Raw genomic sequence first — 22,743 nt, forward strand, 5'->3', positions numbered from 1 at the left:
TCTGAGCTTAAATGGAGCTACCCTATATGGCATTATCCTTAATGCTCCTCACAGAAGTCATAGGTTCAAACAAAAAGCCCAGTGTAGTGCTAGGTATGACATAGTTCCCTTCTAGTTGTTGGTCAAGAGGGTTCCAGAGACCCCAAAACAATAAAGCCTATTGCCATTGCTCTTGGTTGCCCAACAGAACTTTATGGTAAGATGTTATTGCTGAAGACACCATGTACCTTGGTCCCAGGACATGAGGAAATAAAGCTAGTAATGATCTGAAGCTTCTATTGGCTAGCTTTCATAGTACCAGAAGGTACTATGTAGGCTGCTGGAAGAGAAAAGTCATCAACAGTCTAATCAGTTGTGAGTCTTGCAAGAAGTGCTCATTGGTATAATAGTAGCATGAATGTTTTGGGGATAACCAACCACTTTCTATTTGGATCTAAGGCCCACTCCACAAGAGGAAATTCTTGTCTGGTATTATAAACCTGTGGTCAAAAACGAGTCAGAGGAGAAGAGCCACTACTATTATTTTACTAGATGGACATAGTATAAACCTGCCTTCTAAATACTTATCTTTATACTCTAGTGCAGCTCTCCATCCTCATCAGAGAAGCTTCTTTTTCCAGTAGACAGCAGCTATACAGAAACTCACAACTGGTCAAAATGCACAGAGTAAGTGTCTGTGGTGTGCTCAGCCATAAATGGAACATTTATATCACACCCTTCCCCTCAAGGCTCAAGGAACATCATAGAAGAGGTGGGTAGAAAGACTGCAAGAGCCAGAGTTTGGGAGGAGTGCTACAAAACCATACGTTCTGGACATGACAGGACCACTGCTCTGATGAACTCATAGCATCTGTGGTTGCCTGCACAAGATCAAGCCAATCAACATCCCAGCATGGATGGAGGAGGGCTCATGAGGCCTGACCCCTAGCTGAGGAGGAATTAGCAGTTGATGGCTGTTGGAAGAGGGAGTCAGTTTTCTTCAGGGGTGTGATCCTTATTGCCCATGCTCCAGTGGATGGCCCCATACCTATGTGGTATAGACAGCACTAACTGTACTCAGTGGGGAGGGAAGGAAGAAAGAAAAGAGGGGAGGGAGGGAGGGAGGGAGGGAAGGTGGGAGGGAAGGATGATGAAAGAAATGGGACGTAAAGATAGGAGGGGAATGTGGGCAAGAGGAGGGAAAAAGGGTTGGGGGGGTAGATATAATCAAAACACATTACATACATATAAGAAATTCTCAAAGAATAAATTATGTTTATAAAATTATTATAGCAAAGCATCTAGGAATAATCCTTAAAAATAAATATTAAATGCTTCAAAGAAAAATTTCAAAACTCCAAAACCAAAATGTACAGTTTTAGACACAAAACTGCCCCCACTACCCTAGAAAAGTTTCCCAAGCCCTTCCTAAACCCATCACTCCATGTATAAAATAGCACAGTCCCCTCTACACTTTGAAGTCTGTCTAGTAGCAGCATTAGTAAATTTTAGTTCTTGAAATGCAAATAAACTCCAGTCTGCTTGTAATACTTTTTTTTCACAACTGGTGGCTTTATTTACCTTTTGCTGACAAGCTTACAAACCTACAGGTATCCGATTTGTCTCGCTACACAGGCTGAGAACAGGAAAATTTTCCATAGGATAAAGGGATCCTGTTACACCCATCTAGACCTTACCCTACGGCACTTTTCTCCATCAGAAACCTTCGCTTTCTCTCTAGCTTGCCACATTCTGATCTCTGGTCGACTCTGTCTCTTCTTTATGATAGGATGGAGATGGCCCAAGTCATTGTCAGTTTCAGTCCCTTTGTTAGATATTAATTTCACCCTTTTAACCCTATTTTAAGAAAAAGGAAAAAAAGTTACTAATTACTTTTCTGAGAGTAATATTTTTCATGAAATCACTTTCTTCTTAAGGAGTATAATATATCACCCTAGACATCAAGAAAATTCAGAAATTCTGTTTTTCAGGCCTCTAGCCTGCAAAAGGCATAGAAGGGGAGAACACTCACTGAGACTCATGAGGATGAACCTCTTCATGTCCAGAAGCACACACACTTCAGTGTTGAGAAGCAGCAGTTACATTGCCCTTTCTACTTACCACTCCAAGGCAATGCCAGCTCCTGCTTCATACTGCCTGTCAATGCCACTTCACAGAATGCCTGCTTCTCTCCTGTTTGTCCTCTTAACACTACCCATGCTTCAGAACCCAGACAACCTAACTCCACCACAATGATCATTCCATCTGCTAAGCTACATGTCTGCATGCACTCATTCATAACGCTTTTACATTGCTGTGACTGCACCATACTCACTACTCCCCTCTTCCTGACTAGCCAGGATAATCACCAAGGACAGGGACAGCACAATATCCAACAAAACTCCAAACACTTCGCCATGGGAAACAAGCATATCTTTAGGAAAATGTGTGAACATACTTCACCTTCAAAAAAGAGCTTTGTTTTTTAATTCCCCATCCTTAAGATAGGAAAAAAACAAACATCTGAGTCACCACACTAGTACTGTCATGACCTGTACAATTACAAATGAGGTCAGATTTGTCTTTGATCCATTTTGTCTTTCTAACCTACGGCCCATCAACACCAGGCTCCTCAAGAGGTCTCTTTCAGTGAGAGAGCAAATGCCCCATCTTTTTCAAATTCTCCTTTCTCTCAAGATGTTGGCTGATAAGCTATAAGATATTTATTTTTTCAAAGGGTTTATATTTTTCTAATTGTGGAATCTAAACTGTCCTTAAAATCAATGCAATGAGACTTTGTTGGTAGATTACTGGATTTATAAGGAACATGAAAGAGGGTGGAAATAATAACATTTTGAATAAGCAAATCTTTCTAGAACCCTTAAAATAATCCACAGAGCTTACACTACCCACAATGACCTGACCATGTTATACACCATGCAAACCCAAAGGTGAACACAAAACCAAGTAAAATTCCAATATAAAACTCCTACCTGGTGCCAAAGAGAGTCCCCCAAAAACCACCAACATTGGGTGCAGATTCCAGAGTTTCTACCCCTCTGACTTTATCAGAGGAGTTATTTCCATTGTCTCGGCTCCCATCACCATTTACAGTTTTTCGTAATTTTCTAAAAAACATATTTCAATAATTTCAGATTATTCAAGAGCTTTTCTATTTATGCCCATAATATCCCTTCAGAAAATCATGCTATCAGACCATTCTCTGAAATCAAAGAGGGTTAACTTCATATACTGAGGATAAATTACTATAGGGCATTTCTGATTTAAGGACAAAAGCAGATTCCAGACTAAAGTCCTATGCTTTCATTGATCAGTCATTAAGAAATGGAGCTGCTATCCAGAAACATTACCAGTAATTGCCTAGGGAAACATTCTGAGGAAAGAGAATATAACTTCTGGAAGTTAATACATATAGCTAAGAAAATCTCAACAGTCCCCAAACCCACATATACCACACAATTGATAGATAGCTGATAGGAATTTCATATGTAAAAAAGTCAAATTGATCCTCACTTAAAATTTATATCACTGAGAAATCAATTATATACATTTTGTTTGGGATTGGGTTTGGGTTTAGGTTTTTGTTTTATTTTTGAGACAGAGTCTTACTATGTAGCTCAGGTTGGCCTAGAGCTCACAATTTAGACCAGACTGGTTCTCAATCCTTGAGGCAATCCTCCTACCTTACATGTGCTAGTATTACGGGCATGTGCTGCCAGGCTAGGCTTCAATTATACAATTTTGAAAAATGTTGAAAATTTTGATAGCACTAACCCAATGCCCTAAAATCCTCCTTGTGAGTAAATTTTTAAGTCAAATTTTAAAGAGAATGTTTCACTCCCTTTTCCTTCCTCACTCCCCTCCTCCTCTCTCTTTTAGGGAGATACTGCAGGTGAACCCAAGGCTTCAAACATGCTCATACTGGGCAAATGCTCTCCAAATATGGACTCCCACCATAGAATGTTTTTTCAAAACCATTACTGAAAATAAATGGTAACAAAAAATAATACAGCAATTTTCCACTCAAACACTGTAATGCATGAAAATGGCCACATGAGATTAAAAGTCAGTAAGGGTTCTAAGTATCAGGAGAAAAGTGAAAAAGTATTCATTTTTAAGTTAATATATAATAGAAAATATAAGTGAATCAAAGATTTTTGTAATTCTTGGAGAAATCTCCAAGAATACAGAAAACTCCAGTCTAACTTTCAGTCTTACCTTCTTCTCCGATTTCCATTGTTTCCTGATGGTCTTGTCATCTGAGTAGACACAATTTGACAGTGGACAGTTCCCATGAGTAGCATAAGGCACAAGGGTCCAAGCACTTCACTCACATTCACAATAGGCATCATAAGATATAATACGACCGCTGTAACTGCAGAGAATTGAAAATGGAAAACACTAGCACTCCCTAGAAGATGCATTCTGTAACTATACACATTGTTTCCACAATCTGTCCATTTTAAAAGAACTAATAAAAGAAAGTAATTTCCGGGCCAGGCATGGTGGCGCATGCCTTTAATCCCAGCACTTGGGAGGCAGAGGCAGGTGGATCTCTGTGAGTTCAAGGCCAGCCTGGTCCACATAGTGAGTTCCAGGTCAGCTGGGGCTACAGGGAGACCCTGTCACAAAAAGACGAAAAAAATTTAGAAAGAAAGAAAGAAAGAAAGAAAGAAAGAAAGAAAGAAAGAAGGAAGGAAGGAAGGAAGGAAGGAAGGAAGGAAGGAAGGAAAGCTTGAGCTAAAGGAAGGAAGGAAGGAAGGAAAGAAAGAAAGAAAGAAAGAAAGAAAGAAAGAAAGAAAGAAAGAAAGAAAGAAAAATTAATTTCCTTTCCTAGAATATCAGAAACTTGCACTTGGATTGGAAGTATTTTGCAAACTGGCAGATGACAATCTAGACATTCCCAAGGGGCTGCACCACAGAACAACCAGATGCCACATACAGCAGTCTTGTTTTGTTTTTAAGATTTATTTTTATTTTTACTTGTGGACACGCATGCGTGTGTGTGTGTGTGTGTGTGTGCGTGCGTGCGTGCGTGTGTGTGTGTGTGCCATGTGTGTGAAGATAATCAGAAACCAGAAGAGGCCCCAGGAGCTCGAGTTACAGGCAGTTGTGAGCCACCCAATAAAGGTGGCGAAACCAAATTCAGTTCCTCTGAAGAGCAACAAGTGCTCTTAACCACTGAGCCATCTTCTCAGCCCCCAAAGCAGAGTTTTGAAGTACTGCTCTATTCAAAGGAAGAGTACAAAGGCAAAGTTACATGGAAATGAAAGGCAACTCAGGAAGCTAGGATTTGAACCCAGGAATTAACCACCATGCTGGACTGCCTCTTTTCATTATGTAATGAAATTTTCAAAGAAATAAATGATGAAACAATGGGGTAATAGCAAAATTATATCCAAAACTTTCCAACAACAGACAATTTTATAGACAGAGTTTTCTATTATATAAACTGTTCCTGTGTGGATAAAAAGTTAGCACTCACCCAATAGATCAAGATCCCTGTTGAGTGAATTTTCAACAAATTTTGATCAAGGTTGAATTCCAAAGACTTGAAAAAAAGCCCCACATGATAATGGCAGGGTATTTATGAACTACAGCACTTTTTGACTTGTGAATGCAGGTATTAAAATTCATCACTAAAAAGCAAGCACTATTCATATACAAAATGGAAATTTATGCCGGCACAAAGACATCACAACATTTTCAGGAAAATGGACACAACTAGAAATCACTAGACTAAGCAAAATAAGCCAGACTCAGAAAGACAAATACTACATGTTTTCTCTCATATGTAGAAGATAAATTTAAATTTTTAGGGGGCTGGAGAGATGGCTCAGCAGTTAAGAGCACTGGCTACTCTTGCAAAAGACCCAGGTTCGATTCACAGCACCCATATGGTGGCTAAGAACCGTCCATTAGCTCCAGTCCCAGGGGATTCGACACCTTCTTCTGATCTTCATAGGCACTGCACAACATGGGTGCACTTAAATACATGAAGGCAATACATTCATACACATAAAATAAAAATAAAATTTTAAAAATATATATGTGTGTATGTTTATCTATATGTGTCTATTAAGTCATGAAACGAGAATGCTTATATATCATGAAGGGAAACAGATTTTTTAAAAAATAATATATTGAGAATTTCATACAGGCATATAAGCATATAAGGTGTTTTAATCAAATCCATGCCCACTCCTTCCCCTCCAACTCCTCCCATATCTCTCCATCACTTTTTTTCTGTTAACTTCATGTACTCTTTTTTTTTTTTTAATGGGGCTTTTTGCTACCCTAACACTCCCCCTCTGAAGAGGTAATCCTAAAATCTTTTTAGGATTAGATAAGAGCTCCCCAATACTTTTGACATTTTTGGCCTTTGGAACAGAGTATGTTGCTAACAGTCCCAAGGACATTTTGACTTTTAGCCAAGAAACTGGATACATTTCTTTACCCTACATTATCCTAACGGCCTACATTCCCCTGCCTAGCCAATTCCTATCTCCTATTCTTATCACACCATCCTCTGAAGAGGTTACCCAAATTGCAATAGGGAATCACACTCTGGCTTCTTCCATGCTGAACAGGGACACAGGGGGCGGCAATTGGGGTACCCCTTCAGTGGGTCTATCTAAAACATTCCCAAATTGCATAACTCTTATCTGTAGGGGGAAAAGAAAGTCCTTGACTAGTGAACAGGAGATGTGAAGAAGTAAAAGCAAGAGTAATTAGCATTACAAATTCTAGATGGAACTAGAAAAAAGTCAGAACAGGGAAAATTTCAAATATTCATATGAGAGTCCATTGGAATTTCTTGATGAGAGCTTCCAAAAGCATTCCTCTATTGGGTTCCTCCTCATTTTTCTTTCGTCTGCCAAGGCTGGACTCGAGAATGATGGATTCAGGATTTGCTTTCAGGCACTTTGATAGCTGTTGGAGTGGTTAGAATCAGGGTCAATTCCCTCTCAGAGACTTCACCACGTGGAGGCAGGATCCAGGTGCTCTCAGGCAGTCCCCTGAGATCCCAGCCACTACACAGATGGAGGTCGGAACCCACCCTCTCAGGCTGTCTGCTAAGATCTCAGCCTTATCCTTGGGAAAGAGATTTTAAGGGAGGTGGGAAATAGGGTAATGAAGGACATGTAATAGGAAAACAGAAAGGGGACTAACTGCGGGGAGAAAGAAAGCCAACTGGAGGAAGGAAGGGGCATGGGAAAAAAGGTAAAGGGGACAGCAACAGGGATGAAGGGGACAGCAATAGGTAAGGGAAATAAACGAGACAAAGAACAGTGACACATATATGTAGATGACATGATGAAACTCATTACTACTTTGTATGTTAATATAAAAAACAATTTTTTTTTGGTCTTTTTGAGACAGGGTCTCTCTTGTAGCCCCAGCTGGCCTGGAACTCACTATGTAGACCAGGCTGGCCTAGAACTCACAGAGATCCACCTGCCTCTGCTGGGATTAAAGGCCAGCAATATAAAAATATTTTTAAGGTTAAAAAATTTGGGCTGGTAGAGAAATGGCTCAGTGGGTAAAGCACTTGTTTCACAAATATAAGGACCTCAGTTTGGACACCAGAACGCATGAAATCCCAGTGTTCCCTAAGGCAAGATGGGAGGTAGAGACAGGAAAACCCCCAGAAGCTCACAGGCCAGCTAGTGGATGCAGCAGTGAGCTACAAAGAGATCCTGTCACAAAATGAGGTGGAAGGTAAAGTCCAACACCTGAGGTTGTCCTCTTGCCTTCACAAATACACCATGGCCAATGTGCCAACACACTAACACAGGAATGTACGCACATACAATCATACACACAAAGTTAAATATTTTAGTTTTGAAAATCTTCAAAAAGCGTGGTGGCACACACCTTTAATCCCAGCACTTGGGAGGCAGAGACAGGTGGATCTCTGTGAGTTCGAGGCCGGCCTGGTCTACATAGTGAGTTCCAGGCCAGCTGGGGCTAAAGGGGTTGTTGTCTACTTTGTTGTCTGATATGCATGCCTAGATCAATACCTGGCACACAGGATGCACTCAGCATGTTAGCGTGAATGACAGAACTACAGCAATATCAAAGGAAATTTGACCAAACAGGAAAACTGAACTTACAAAAAACATGGGTTTTATACTAGAAATGCAAGGATAGTTTAAAAGCAGGCTCTGCCCTCATGAGATTAGTGTCCTTATGAAAGATGCTGCAAGACAGCTCACTTGCCCCTGGGCCATATGCGTTCAGAGCAAAAGAGACTTGCTCTATAAAGCAGGTCCTTACCAGATGCTGAATGGGTGCTGCCTTCCTTGACTCTGGATGACCCAGTCCCCAGAACTGTCAGAATAAGTTTCTGTTATTTATAAGCCACAAAGGCCATTTTTGTTATTGCAGCACAAATGGACTCAGAAAGACAATGTGCTGAAAAATGGGGATTCTGCTTGTTGTAGTTTGCTTTCTCCTGCAGTGATAAACACCAGGACCAAAAGCAACTTGGGGAGGGAAGAGTTTATTTGGCTTACAGGTTACAGGCAAGAACTCAGGAGAGGAACCTAGAAGCAGGAACTGAAGCAGAGAAATGCTGCTTGCTGGCTTCCTTCCCTATTTTGCTCAGTTACCCTCCTCATACAACCAGGCCCACCTGCATTAGGATGGCTGGGCCCTCTTACATCAATTAGCAGTTTAAAAAAAAATGCCTCAGGCTCACAGGCCAGTATGATGGAGAAAATTCCTCAGTTAAGATTAAGATTCCCTCTTCCAGGTGACTCTAGTTTGTGTCAAGTTGACAGACACGACCAAGTACTCTGCTATAACAAGTACCTAAAAATGTGAAGACACTTCAGAACTGAGTGATAAATGAGCAGATGCTACAAGAGATAGGCACAGGCTTGACAAGCCTAGATCTCTATTAGCAGATTTTTAAAGAAGATTGTGATGAGATATCATTAACAAAAGAGAAAACCTTTAGAGAAAATCCCAATTTTCTTACAGAATACCTAATTAGCCAGTGGAATGTTAGTAGAAATAAGGAGTAAAGGCCATTGTAGTCAAGTCTCAGAGAGAAATGAGAAATAACATGATAAGCCAGATGTTGTGACACACACCTGCACCCCCAGCACTTGGGAGGTGGAGGCAGGAGAATCTGAGGTTCAAGAACAGCCTCAGCAACTTCAAGACAAACTTGAACTATAGGAGAACCTGTTTCAAAAAAAACAATTTTTTTTTTTTAATGGAACTAGGGAAATGGCTCAGTCAGTAAAGTGCTTGCCACCACACTTGAGAACCTGAGTTAGGACTGCCAGCACACATATCAAAAAGTCAGGCATGGTGGCATGTGCCTATAATCTTAGAGCTAGGGAAGTGGACAGGAGAGGATCAGTGGAGCTCAATGGCCAGCAAGTCTTCTTGAATCTCTAGGGTCAGTGAGAGACCTTGTCTCAAAAAAATAAGATGGAAGGGGCTGGAGAGATGGCTCCGTGGTTAAGAGCACTGGCTGCTCTTCCAGAGGACCTAGGTTTGATTCCCAGCACCCACATGGCAGTTAACAACTGTCTGTAACTCCAGCTCCTGACACCCTCTTCTGCCCTCTGTGGGCATTCCATGACATGGGTATACGTACATGCATGCAAAAGGCTCATACACATAAAATAATAAAAAGATGGAAAGCAAAGAAGAAGACACACAACATCAACCTCTGCCCTACACATACACAAAAACATGTTCACACTCAGACTACTATGCATAGAAAAAAAAGAAATAATATGTTACCACAAATTGTAGGAAAGTTAACTCTTGTTACTGAAATATAATCATGTTCTAGTATTTTGAGGCAGGTAGACTCTTCCAGTGCTTTAGTCTCGGATTAAGAGTCTCCAGAATGATTGAGAAATAAATCTGAGTTGTTTATAAGCCATCCAAGTCCACGGGTATTTATGTTATAGCAATCCAAACATATTAAGACAAAAGAATTACATTAATTCTGACCTATAGTTTAGATAGTAAACTATGAAGCATTAGTAAACTACAAACCTATTTATGGCAGACCCACACAACAGGCTAATACTAAAATGGTAGTTCTCAATGATGAATCCACATGGTGGATTACTATGCAGTCATTTAAGTGCCAATTGTGAAGACAATTAAAGCCAGCTAAAATTAAAAAATCAGGCCCTTACTGATACCACTTGGGAAGTACTTGTGACCATAAGTGCCTAGGCAGCTACTGTACTGTGCAGCAGACACACATTACCACTGCCATAGAAGCCCTACTGCATAGCACGTCATGTTTTAAAAACAATGAACTGGGGGGGGGGGCTAGAGAGATGGTGCAGCGGTTAAGAGCACTGACTGCTCTTGCAGAGGACCCAGGTTTGATTCCCAGCACCCACATGGTGGCTACAAACCATCCTTAACTCCAGTTCCAGGGGAATCCGAAGCCCTCTTCTGACCTCCATGGCACTGCACGACACAGGTGCACTCACATACATGCAGGCAATACACTCATACACATAAAATAAAAATAACAAATAAAACGTTTTTTTTTTTAAAAAAAAATTGAACTGAAGGGGCCTGCAAGTAAAGGAGATTGCCACCAAGCCTGACAACCCAAGTTCAATTCCCAGAACCCACATGGTAGAAAAAACTGATTCTCACAAGTTGTTCACCAACCCCCACCCCTACACACACACAAACACACATACACACAACACTATACAGACAAAAATCACATTTTTTATTTTAAAAAACAAAACAAAACAAAAAAACCCCACTAAGGTACAGATTCGTAATTCATATATTTTTCACTCTGTAACTTAAAAAAGGAGGTGGGGGGTGGAGAGATGGTTCAGCAATTAAGAGCACTGGCTGTCTTTACAGAGGACCCAGGTTTGATTCCCAGCACTCACGAGGCAGCTGACAATCATCCATAACTCCAGTTCCAGGGGAATCCAAAGCCCTCTTCTGACCTCCTCAGGTACTGTACAACATATGTGCACCTACATACATGCAGGCAGGCAATACACTCATACACATAAAGTAAAAATAAAATATTTTCTAAAAATGAACTGACAAAAAAAAATAAAATGACTCTAGTTCTTCCACCTTACCCTTCTATGTTCCAGTGACTTCTTAAGATCCACTCACAGACCACAAGACCCACTTTTGGAAAGTGCCCCAGGGCAGGTGAGGGAGCCAATAGAAAGCATATGCTGGTATTTCAGGAACTACATCCCTGGGGAGACATAAAAGCCCCAACAACAAACCAAACTATGATTCCACTGAAGTCCAACTTGGGCAACAAATGAGTTTATTGGACTTATTTAAAAAGCATGGGTGAGGGGTTACTCACAGAACTATGGGTGACCCCAAAGAAGCTGCACCATGGAAAAGTCTCACCACAGCATGAATGACAATTTCCCCATTGCTACATCAACCTTACATACTGTGTACACTCTAACACCCCTGACCCCAGACCACAAGACCACATGCAATTACATACAAGTGGCCAGAAACACAGGTGAGGGTCTCATGGTCTTTTCTATCCCCTATAGGGGAAGGGCAACAGTCAACAAGCAGAATATCAAGGTCTCATGGAAGTAGTCACTGCTGCTGTGATGAAGATGGCAGATGGTATGCTTGAAAAACAGAAAATAATAGCTGGTGCCACACACATGAGAAGAGAAAAGTAGAAGGTGAGGTGGTGACAAGGCAGTGGCCGGGGAGTAGAGGACTATGGGCTGCACAGAGGGAAGGCCCTCTGCAGAAGGTACCTCTGAGTTGAGGTCCAAAAAGTGGGGGAAAAAAGCAAGCCACCTGACAAATAGGCCTCTAAGAAGAAAAGATGAGAAAAATAATGGTGGAGAACATGAAGGAAGGTGTGGAGAGGAGGGGGAGGGTCTGCATATGATCAGGATACACTGTTATAAAGCTCCCAAATCATAAAAATATTGAAAAAATTTTATAATGAAAAATAAGTAAATAAATAGTTTCAAACAAAGAAAAGCTGTGTCACAAGCACCTATTCACTTCACCTCCATGGGAATCTGACACCTCTGGCTTACACCAATACTCACAGACCCACACACATACATATAATTTAAAATAAACTAAATCTTAAAAAAAAAAAAAAACAGGGCCAGGTATGGTGGCATATGCCTTTAATCCCAGCACTCCAGAGGCAGAGGCCAGCAGCTTTCCATGAGATCAAGGTGAGCCTGGTCTATATAGTGAGTTCCACGTCAGCTGGGGCTACAGGGAGACCCTGTCTCAAAAAACCAAAAAAACAAATAAACAGATAAAAATAAATAAACCAAGGGGCTGGGGATTTAACTCAGTGTTAGAGTGCTTGTCTAGGAAGTGCAAGAAGTCTGAAAGAAAAAAAATGAAAAGACAAAAAAACAAACAAACCAAGCAATGAAATAATACCAGATATACAAATTCCTACACAGTAACATAAAAAACATGAAAAACCAAAGCAACATAACTCCTCTAAAAATTATTAACCATACAACAATGGCATCTAGTGAACATGAATAGGATGAAGTCCTAGACAGAGAACTCAAAATAATGATTACAGGTATAATCAAACACACAGTTGAAGGAAATAAGGTAATGGATGACATGAAGGAGGAATTCAACAAAGAAAAATACTGGAAGGAAGCTGAAATATTGGAAATAAAAAACATAGATTAAAAAAAAGAACTCTGTGGAAAGTCTCAACAATAGAAGAGATCAAGAAGAGGACAGAATATCTGAGCTTGAAGAGAAGGTGGAGGAACTGGAACAATCCAAGGACAAGGACAAAATAATACAGTACCAGTGGGAATTCCAAGATACACACAACACTCTGACAATACCAAATCTATGGATTACAGGCATAGAAGAAGAATCTTGTTCTAAAGATACAGGAAACATTTTCAAAAGAATCATAACAGAATTTCACAGAGTCAGGAAAAGAGATGCCAGTCCGGAAACAGGAGACATTAGAACACCAAAAGATGAAGCCAAATGTGGTAGTGCACACCTGTAATCCCAGCACTCAGGAGGCAGAAGCAGGAAGATCTGAGTTTGAGGCCAGCCAGGTCTACATAGCAAGCTCCAGAATAGCCAGGGCTACATAGTAAGATCCTGTCTCAAAAAGGTTAAAAAAAAAAAAGAGTCCCAAACAGACTAGATCAAAAAAGGACTTCCCCTCATCATATTATAATTAAAACACCAAATATACAGAACAACAAATAAAGTATAATGAAAGTGGCCAGAGAAATACCAGGTCACATATAAAGGCAAGCCCATCAGAATAATAGCAGATTATTCAACTGAAACTTTAAAAGACTGAACAGATATTTCAAGGGGGGCCTGAATGGATATTTTTCAAATTCTAAAAAGAAAACTGTCAACCAGACAACTTTCCCCAGCAAAGCTATGTCATAACTGAAACAAAATTAAAACTTTGCATAATAAAAAGACAAAGAATCAACAAAACAAAGAGTTGTTCTTTAAAAAAGATAAACAAGATGGGGCTGGAGAGATGGCTCAGAGGTTAAGAGTACTGACTGCTCTTGTAGAGGACCCAGGTTTGATTCTCAGCACCCACATGGAGGATACAAACCATCCTTAACTCTAGTTCCAGGGGGATCCGATGCCCTCTTCTGACCTCTGCAGCATTGCACGACACGAGTGCACTCCACATACATGCAGGTAATACACTCATACACATAAAATAAAAATAATAAATAAACTAACCAAAAGAAAAAGAAGGCTCAAATTAATAAAATTAGATGTGAAAAGGAGTCATTACAACTGTTACCAACGAAATTCAGAAAATAACTAGATATTAGATATTTAGATTGGAACAACTAAAATGGATGACTTTCTAGATGCAAGTGGCCTACCAAAATTAAATCAGGATTAGATTTAAAAAATTTAAGCATATCTATGGCAGCAGTGAGACTATGCAATAATTTAAAAATCTCCCAACAAGGGGCTGGAAAGATGGCTCAGCAGTTAAATGCACTGGCTGTTCTTGCAGAGGACCTGGGTTTGATCCCTAGCACCCACATGGAAGCTAACAACTGTTCATAACTCTAGTTCCAGGGAAGTCTGATGCCCACTTCTGACCTCTGGAGGCATTGCATGACACAGGGGCACTTACATACATGCAGGCAGTACACTCATAAAGATAAAATAAAATTAATAAATATCTTTTTAAAAATATCTCCCAACTAAAACAAGAATCCAGGCCCACATGAATTCACTGGTGAATTTTACAGGACCTTCAAAGATTAATACCAATACTTCTCAAACTATTCCATGAAACAGAATAGGAAGGAACATTAACAAACAAACAGTTTTTATGAAGCTAGTATTAGCCTGATACCAAAAGCACATAAAAATGCAATAAAAAATTACAGACCAATCTCTCTGATGAACACAGACCCAAAGTTCTCAACAAAGTACTTGCCAACCAAATTCAAGAACACATCAAAAAGATCATTCACCATGATCAAGTTGGCTATATGCGGGGATCTTCAAGATATATAAATCAATACATATTATAAATTTCATAAATAGTCTCAAGGACAGAAATCATATGGTCATTTCAATAAATGCAGAAAATTGTTGACAAAATACAACATCCATTCATGATAAAAGTCCTAAAGAAACACAGAATAGATGGAACATTTCCCAACACAGTAAAGGGTATAGATAGCAAACCTATAACCAACGTTATATTATATAGGGAAAACCACAAAGCATTTCCCCTAAAATCACAAACAAGACAAGGGTGTCCTTTTTCTCCACTTTTATTCAATATAGTACTATAAGTCTTAGCTAGAGTAGTAAGACAAGAAAAGCAAATAAAAGGGAAAGAAAACAAAGAATCTGTATTTGAAAATAGCATGATTCTATACATAAAAGACCCTAAAGACTCCATCATAAAACTCTTAAAACTGATGAATACTTAAGTTCGGCATAGTTGTGCATAACTTTTATCCCAGCACTCAGGAGGCAGAAGCAGGCAGATGTCTGTGAGACTGAGGCCAGCCTGGACTACATAGCAAGTTCTAGCCCAGCTGGGGCTACAGGGAGACCCTGTCTCAAAAAACAAAACAAAAAAACTGATTAACATTTTCATCAAAGTGGCAATATATTAAAAAAATCAACATACAAAAATCAGTAGCCTTCTTATAGATCAATGACAAACTGAAAAAGAAATCAGGGAAACAATCCCACTCATGGTAGCTTCAAAACCAAAACCAAACCTCCGTGGAATAACTCTAAGAATGTGAAAGACCTCTATAATGAAAATTTGTAAATGCTTTAGAAGGATTGTGAAGAAGATACTAGAAGATGGAAAGACCTCCCCCACTCATGGACTGGTAGGATTAATATTCTGAAAATGGAGATCCTAACAACAGTGCAATCTCAATCAAAATTCCAGAGACATAAGGCATGCTTTTAATATCGGCAATCAGGAGGCAGCAGCTAGTGGATCTCTCTGTCAGTCCAAGGCCAGCCTGGTCTATGTAGCAAGTTCCAGACTACATAATGAGACATCTCAAAAAAACAAAAACATAAAGCAACAACAACAAATTCCAGTGACATTTTTCACTTTTTTTTTCTTTTTGGTCTTTTTTTAGACCAGGTCTTCCTGTTTCCCCTCCAACTAGGCGTGTGCCACCACTCCTGGCCTAGAAAAAAATCATCTTAAAATTCATATGAATACTCTGGTTTCTCTTCCGATCGTATAAATCTTTTGCCTTTTAAAATTCATATTGAGGCCAGGTGTGGTGGCACATGCCTTTAATCTCAGCACTTGGGAGGCAAAGGCAGGCAGATCTCTGTGAGTTCAAGGCCAGCCTGGTCTACATAGAGAGTTCCAGGCCAGCTGGGGCTACAGGGAGACCCTGTCTCAAAAAGACCCAAAAAATAATTTTTAAAAATTAAATAAATAAATAATAAATAAATTCATATGGAAGCACAGAAGACCCTGGGCAGCCAAAGGAATCCTGAGCAAAAAGAATACTGCTGGAGCTATCACCATACCTAGTTCAAGTTATACTACAGAGCCACAGCTATAAAAACTGCATGGTATTGCCACAAAAATAGACACGCAGATCAAGGAAATAGAACCCAGAATTAAGATCAAACAACTACAGTCAACTGATATATTTTTTTTTTTACCTTTGATTTGTTTGTGTAGAAGAGGGTATACATGTGCCAGGTGTGGAGGTCAGAGGACAACTTGCTGGAATCTGCTCTCCCCTTCCACTATGTGAGTCCTGGACACAGAACAGTTTGCCAGGCTTGGTGACAGACATCTTTACTCTGACCCATCTCACTAGGCCCAGCTACCCGATTTTTAACAAAGATGACAAAAACATTGAAAAAAAGACAGCATCTTCAACAAATGGTACTAGGAAAACTGGATGTCTACATGCAGAAAAATGAAATTAGACCCATAGCTATTACCTTGCATAAAACTCAATACCAAATGTATCAAGGACCTCAGCATAAGATCTGAAACTGCTAGGAAATAGTGATTATACTTCAAGACACGGGTATAGGTAAAGACTTTCTTACAGGATTACTCAGAAAATAAGGCTAATCATCAACAAATGGGATTTCATGAAATTAAAAAGCTTTTGTACTGCAAAGGAAACTCAACTGAGTGAAAAGGCAGCCATAGAATGGGAGAAAACCTTTGCCAGCCATACATCCAACAGAAGATTAGCACCTAGAATATACAAAAACTCAAGAAATTAAACATCAAGAAAACAACCTAATCAAAAAATGGGCAATGTACCAAAACAGTTCCCCCAATGAAATACAAATAGCTAATAAATATTGTTAAGGTGCTCAAAATCATTAGCCATCAGGGAAACGCAAATTAAAAATACTTAGGAGATTTTGCATCACCCCAGGTCAGAATGGCCATCATCAAGAAAACAAACGACAACAAATGCTGGCAAGGATATGGGATGTGGGGAAAGGAACCCTTATCCATTGTTGGTGGGAGTATAAATTGATGTAGTCCCTATGGAAGTGAATGTAGAGTTTTCTCAAAAGGCTACAACTAAGGGCTAAAGAAGTTGGCTCAGGGGTTAAGAGTACTTGCTGTTCTTCTAGAGGACCTATGTTCAATTCTCCAGCACCACATGGCAGCTCTATTGCCCTCTTGAAGCCTTTGTAGGCACTACAGACATACCAGTATAAATACAGGAAATCCAAATAGTTGGGGCTTTTTTTGATTTTGTTTTTTGTGGTTTTTTTGTTTTGTTTTTTTTAAATACAGGGTCTTCCTATACCCCAGATAGCCTGGAACTTGTTATGTAGACCAGGCTGGCCTTGAACTCACAGAGATCTGCCTGCCTCTGCCTCCCGAGTGCTGGGATTAAAAGATTGCACCACCACGCTCAGCCAATCCAAATACTTTACAAATAAAAATAAAAAGTTTTTAAAGGCTACAACTAGAACATACGGGCCAGTCACACACTCCTGGACATACATCCAAAGGACTTTATATCCTGCACAGAGATGCTAGGACATTCATGTTTACTGAAGCTGTTTTCACAATACCAAGGAAACAGGATCAGCCTACATGCCCATCAATGATGAATAGACAGTAAAAATGTGGTACATATATACAATGGAATTTTTTTCAGCTGTAAAGAAAAATGAAGTTTTCAAAAAAAATGGATAGAACTGGAAAATATTATACTAAGACCCAGATTATTAATATTAACTCAGGCCCAGAAAGACAAACACTGCAGGTCTCATATATGGATCCTAGCTTCAAATGTTTAGATTTGTATGTCTAACTTGGACAGAGGTCAGGAAGCCAGAAAGGGCCCATGACAGGATGAAGGGAAGGTCTTAGTAGGGGGGAAGGGATAGAACACATGTGATGTGAAAGAGAGGGGGAATACTGGGGGTTAAAGGTTTAAGGGGTCGTGAGGTGGGAAGGATAAAGGAGAAGTGGATGGGGGAGGCAGTAACCAAAACTGTTTGCCCATGATCCAGTGAATGGCCCCACACCCATGCACATACAGGTAATACTAACTGTACTCAATGGATTTAGAAAAAAGAAGACACAAAGTTGGGAGGGAGGCATGTGAGAGGATTCAAGGGACTGGAGGAGGGTGGAGATAATCTAACTATATATATTTTAAAACATATATCCAGGCAAAATTTAATTATGTAAAACTAAGTGTGCAAATCCATCTCATTGTGCAGATTTGTTTTCATCTTTAATAAATGGTAAAATTTTATATATATGTGTGTGTGTGTGTATTCTTTATGACTCATTATCAGTAAATATTTGATTTGTATACCTATTTTATATAACTGCCTATCTGGGGTAGTATAAAAATTTCAGGAAAAAAGAATTGCAAGTAGAAAAGATTTAAGAGGTCTTGCTTTAAACCACCAGATTAAAGGGTAAGAGTGAAAATTACCGTTCTTATGTAACATTATGTAACTTCCTGAATTACCTTGCATGAGGTAAAGCAGTAGCAGCCAAACAAAGATTCTTAGAGAGGTGACCTGAATCCACCAACTGCTGAACAATGGAAAAAACACAACTCGAACAAGCCCCTTCCGAGTCAAAGATGTCCATGGAATCTCAGGCTTGGCTTTGGCAAATGTTGAGCCTTGAAGCATACAGTAAAACAAAATAATAAGCACTTTATAAAATGAAATAAGAAACATGTATGTGTACTATACTGATGGCCACTGTCACATTACATTAAAAACAGGGAGGAGCAAAAATCAGCACATGACCTGTTGAGCAAAGATGTTGGCAAGATTTCTTAGACCATCTTGACTCACACACTAGGACAGGTGCTCAAAATAAGTCAAGCTCACCTGAATGGCCAACAATACATTTTTCTCAATGGCACAACAGTAAATCTTCAAGTTCATCTCTCTTTGACATTCATGAAAACCATATTAATTTTTTAAAAATATTATATTTATTATTTTATGTGTATGCATGTATTGGTAAGTGCACCTGTGTCATGCAATGCCCGTGGAGGACAGAAGAGACTGTCAGATCCCCTGGAACTGGAGTTACGGACAGTTGTTAGCTGCCATGTCGGTGCTGGGATTCAAACCTGGGTGTTCTGCAAGAACAGTCAGCGTTCTTAACCACAGAGCCATCTCTCCAGCCCGAAAACCATGTTATTTATATAACCACAAAGCAGAAAAGAGTGTAAAACTCTGAATGACAATGGGAAAATGTTATTGACAAAGTATGCCACCATATATATAGGGAAGCTATCTAAAAGAAACTATGGTGCCAGTGTGAAATACTATATAGTACGTGAGGTGGCACTTGCCTGCAACCTCAGTACTTGGAAGACTACAGTGAGATGACTACAAGTTTGAAGCCTATCTGGGGTACATAGTGAGACTTTTAAAAAGGAAAGAGGGAGAGATAGAGACAGAGGTAGAGACAGAAGGGAGGAAGGGAGAGAAAAAAATAATATGTAATAATATGTATAAGAAACAAATCAATTTTTAAACTCACCTCTGATTAAGTCGACATCAATCAAGTCTGACTTTATGTGACCCATCTTTTTTGGTTTGTTTTTGAAGCCCTACGAGAAAACAAAACAAAAACAGAAATGAATAAAAAAAAATTATTTTAAATGTAAACGATAAGCTACCTTTTCTTTGGTGCCTGAAGAGCCTGAGAGGGAGCTTCTGAGGTGCCACTTATGTTCCAGTTCTTTATCTGAGTACTGGAGGCCACATTCAGCTTTGGAAACTCAAGCTGTATACTTACAATTCCATTACATATGCATGCATTTTCATGTTTTTTAACTTATCAGAAATATAGCTTACAGACTTGGGGCCTCACTATAAGGTAACCAAGGTTAGCCACCACCATTACAGAATCACCAAGTGGCAGTGCTCAGAGCTGATTTTTCTTGGGGTCTCCAAAAGAATCCTCCCAAATTCTCATTGATTGAGGGGTTATAGGGTTGGAGGATTCTGGGGCAGGGCTTTGAAAATTCCACTAAAGGACTTACAATGATGTCTTTATTATTATGACTTCTATCTAACCTTCATCCCTGGAGCCTCTCCAATATATTTTCTCAGAAGTAGTATCACAGGTTTCCTACCTAAGGGCTTGTTGTCTAGTTAAGTGGCTGTAAGTGGCTGGGGGAGGTGGGAAGGGAGTATCCCACCCTCTGCATAAAAACTATATCCAATTCCTACTTTTAGCCCAGAGCTCATCTTTCCCGCAGACAAAACTTGGTGACTCTAGTCTCAAGACTCTCAGGAAGCTGCTGGGCAAGCCGCCTTCCCACTCTGCATTCTCCTCTGTAGTCCTGATGGTCATCTGACTTCTCATCTGCTAAGGTTCCTCTTTAGTCATATTCCTCAATACTGTCATGTATCTACTTGACAAAACTCCTTTATGAGGCTCTTTAACATAACTTTGCCATGAACATTAATTTCAGAGAATGGCAAACACTTTCAGGGTTGCAGTCGTCTACTGATTTGAATTACAGGAGCTTGATCTGCACTGTTACTGGATACTATATGTTGTACCCTCATGTTTCTAATAGTTCTAAATTTGATCATTATTGAAGAGATGGCATTTTCTTACCTGTGTTAGGATATGGATAGAAGATTTTAGAATAACTATAGATTTGAAAATCATAAGCTTGCCATACCTTAAGTATAATTTGTGAAATTATCTTTTGGTTTTGTTTGTGTTTTGAGATGGGTCTCCCTGTAGCTTCAGCTGGCCTGGAACTCAGAAATCCACTTGCCCCTGCCACTCATACACATAAAAGAAAAATAATAGGGTCTGGAGAGATGGATCAGCAATTAAGAACACTGGTTGTTCTTACAGAAGACCCAGGTTCGAATCCCAGCACCCATGTGGCAGCTAACAACTGTCCATAACTCCAGTCCCAGGGGATCCAACAACCTCTTCTGACTTCCGCGGGCATTGCATGATACAGGTGCACTTACCTACAGGCAAGCAATACACGCATACACATAAAATAAAAATAATAAACAAAAATTTACAGGGTTTATACTGAGTTCAATATTGTATAACTGTATTAATTCAACTGGGAACCTAAAAATTTTATAGCCACGTTTGAAAGAAATATATCTTTGCACTGGAAATTGTTATTGAGTATGTTAAGGCTGTAATGAAATGCTTCTTCTAAAAATTAATTTTTCTAAAAAAATTAAAAAAATTAATACAGCCATATATAACAAACCCACAGCCAACATCATTCTAAATGGAGAAAAACTGGAAGCATTCCCACTGAAATCAAGAACCACACAAGGCTGTCCACTGTCTGCACTTCTCTTTAACAGAGTGGTTAAAACTCTTGCAAGGGCAATAAGACAACAGCAGGAAATTAAAGGAGTAATAATTGGAAAAGAAGAGATCAAATTATCCCTTTTTGAAGATGATATGATATTATATCTAAGAGACGCCAAAAATTCCACCAGAAAACTCCTAGAAATTATTAACACGTTCAGTAAAGTTGGCAGGTTACAAAATTAACCTACAAAAGTCTGTAGCCTTTCTATATACCAATAACAAGCAATCAGAGGACGACTACATGGAAACACTCCCCTTCACAATACCTGCAAAAACAATAAAATATCTCAGAATAAACCTGACCAAAGACATGAAAGAGCTCTACAATGAAAACTTGAAATCATTAAAGAAAGAGATTGAGGAAGACATCAGAAGATGGAAGGACCTCCCATGCTCATGGATTGGAAGAATTAATATTGTGAAAATGACCATCCTACCAAAAGTCATTTATAGATTCAATGCAATGGCAATCAAAATCCCCATGACATTTTTCACAGAATTGGAAAAAAACATCCTAAGATTCATATGGAAGCACAAAAGACCTCAGATAGTCAAAAGAACCCCGAGCACTAAGAGCAATGCTGGGGGGGTTTACTATACTAGATTTTAAGCTGTATTACAGAGCTATAGTCATAAAAACAACATAGTACTAGCACAAAAACAGACCCACAGATCAATGGAACAAAATTGAAGACCCAAATGTGAGTATATGCAATATCAGCCACCTGATATTTGACAAAGGGGCCAAGAATATTCACTGGAGGAAAGACAGCATGCTCAGCAAATGGTGCTGGCAAAACTGGATCTCCACCTGTAGAAGAATGAAACTAAACCCCTATCTTTCACCCTGCACAAAAGTCAATTCCAAATGGATCAAAGACCTCAATGTAAAGCCTGAAACTCTGAAACTGTTAGAAGAAAACATTGGGAAAAACCTTTAAGATACAGGTGTAAGAATGAATTTTCTAAACCAGACATTAATTGCTCAGGAAACGAGGACAAGAATTAACAAATGGGACGTCATTAAACTAAAAAGCTTCTGTACATCAAAGGAGGCAACCAGGGAAGCGAACAGAAAACACACAGAATGAGAGAAAATCTTCACCAGTGACACATCTGACAGAGGTTTAATATCCAGAATATATAATGAACTCAAAAAACAGAGAAGCAAGACAAGAAGTAACCCAATTAAAAGATGGGCTAAGGAGCGGAAGAGGGAGTTCTCAAAAGAAGTAGTAAAGATGGCTATGAAGCATCTTAAAAGATGTTCAACATCACCAATAATTAAGGAAATGTAAATTAAAACCACTTTCAGATTTCATCTCACCCCAGTCAGACTGGCTAAGATCAAGAGAACAAATGATGCCAAATGTTGGAGGGGATGTGGGGAA

The 22,743-nt window shown here is 39.4% G+C and overlaps 1 protein-coding gene across 4 annotated transcripts in view; it reads right to left on the reverse strand.

Annotated features, from left to right (window-relative positions):
* Window positions 1-22,743, reverse strand: part of Phtf1 (putative homeodomain transcription factor 1) — a 66,803-nt gene that overhangs the window by 15,551 nt on the left and 28,509 nt on the right. For 3 of the 4 annotated variants that reach the window (XR_003849694.1, XM_008833977.2, XM_008833978.2), the window contains exons 4-8: window positions 19,526-19,595; window positions 18,489-18,647; window positions 4,219-4,375; window positions 2,973-3,107; window positions 1,677-1,836 (exon numbers count right to left, since the gene is read on the reverse strand). Coding sequence is in view for 3 of the 4 variants with exons in the window: in XM_008833977.2 (XP_008832199.1) it covers window positions 1,677-1,836; window positions 2,973-3,107; window positions 4,219-4,375; window positions 18,489-18,647; window positions 19,526-19,595 (681 nt within the window). In the remaining variant the exon portion in view is untranslated. The remainder of the gene's footprint in view (window positions 1-1,676; window positions 1,837-2,972; window positions 3,108-4,218; window positions 4,376-18,488; window positions 18,648-19,525; window positions 19,596-22,743) is intronic. The other variant, XM_029563988.1, reaches the window with a different exon arrangement.

Source organism: Nannospalax galili, unplaced genomic scaffold (assembly GCF_000622305.1).
Source record: "Nannospalax galili isolate Female #2095 unplaced genomic scaffold, S.galili_v1.0 scaffold475, whole genome shotgun sequence".
Classification (NCBI taxonomy): Eukaryota; Metazoa; Chordata; class Mammalia; order Rodentia; family Spalacidae; genus Nannospalax; species Nannospalax galili.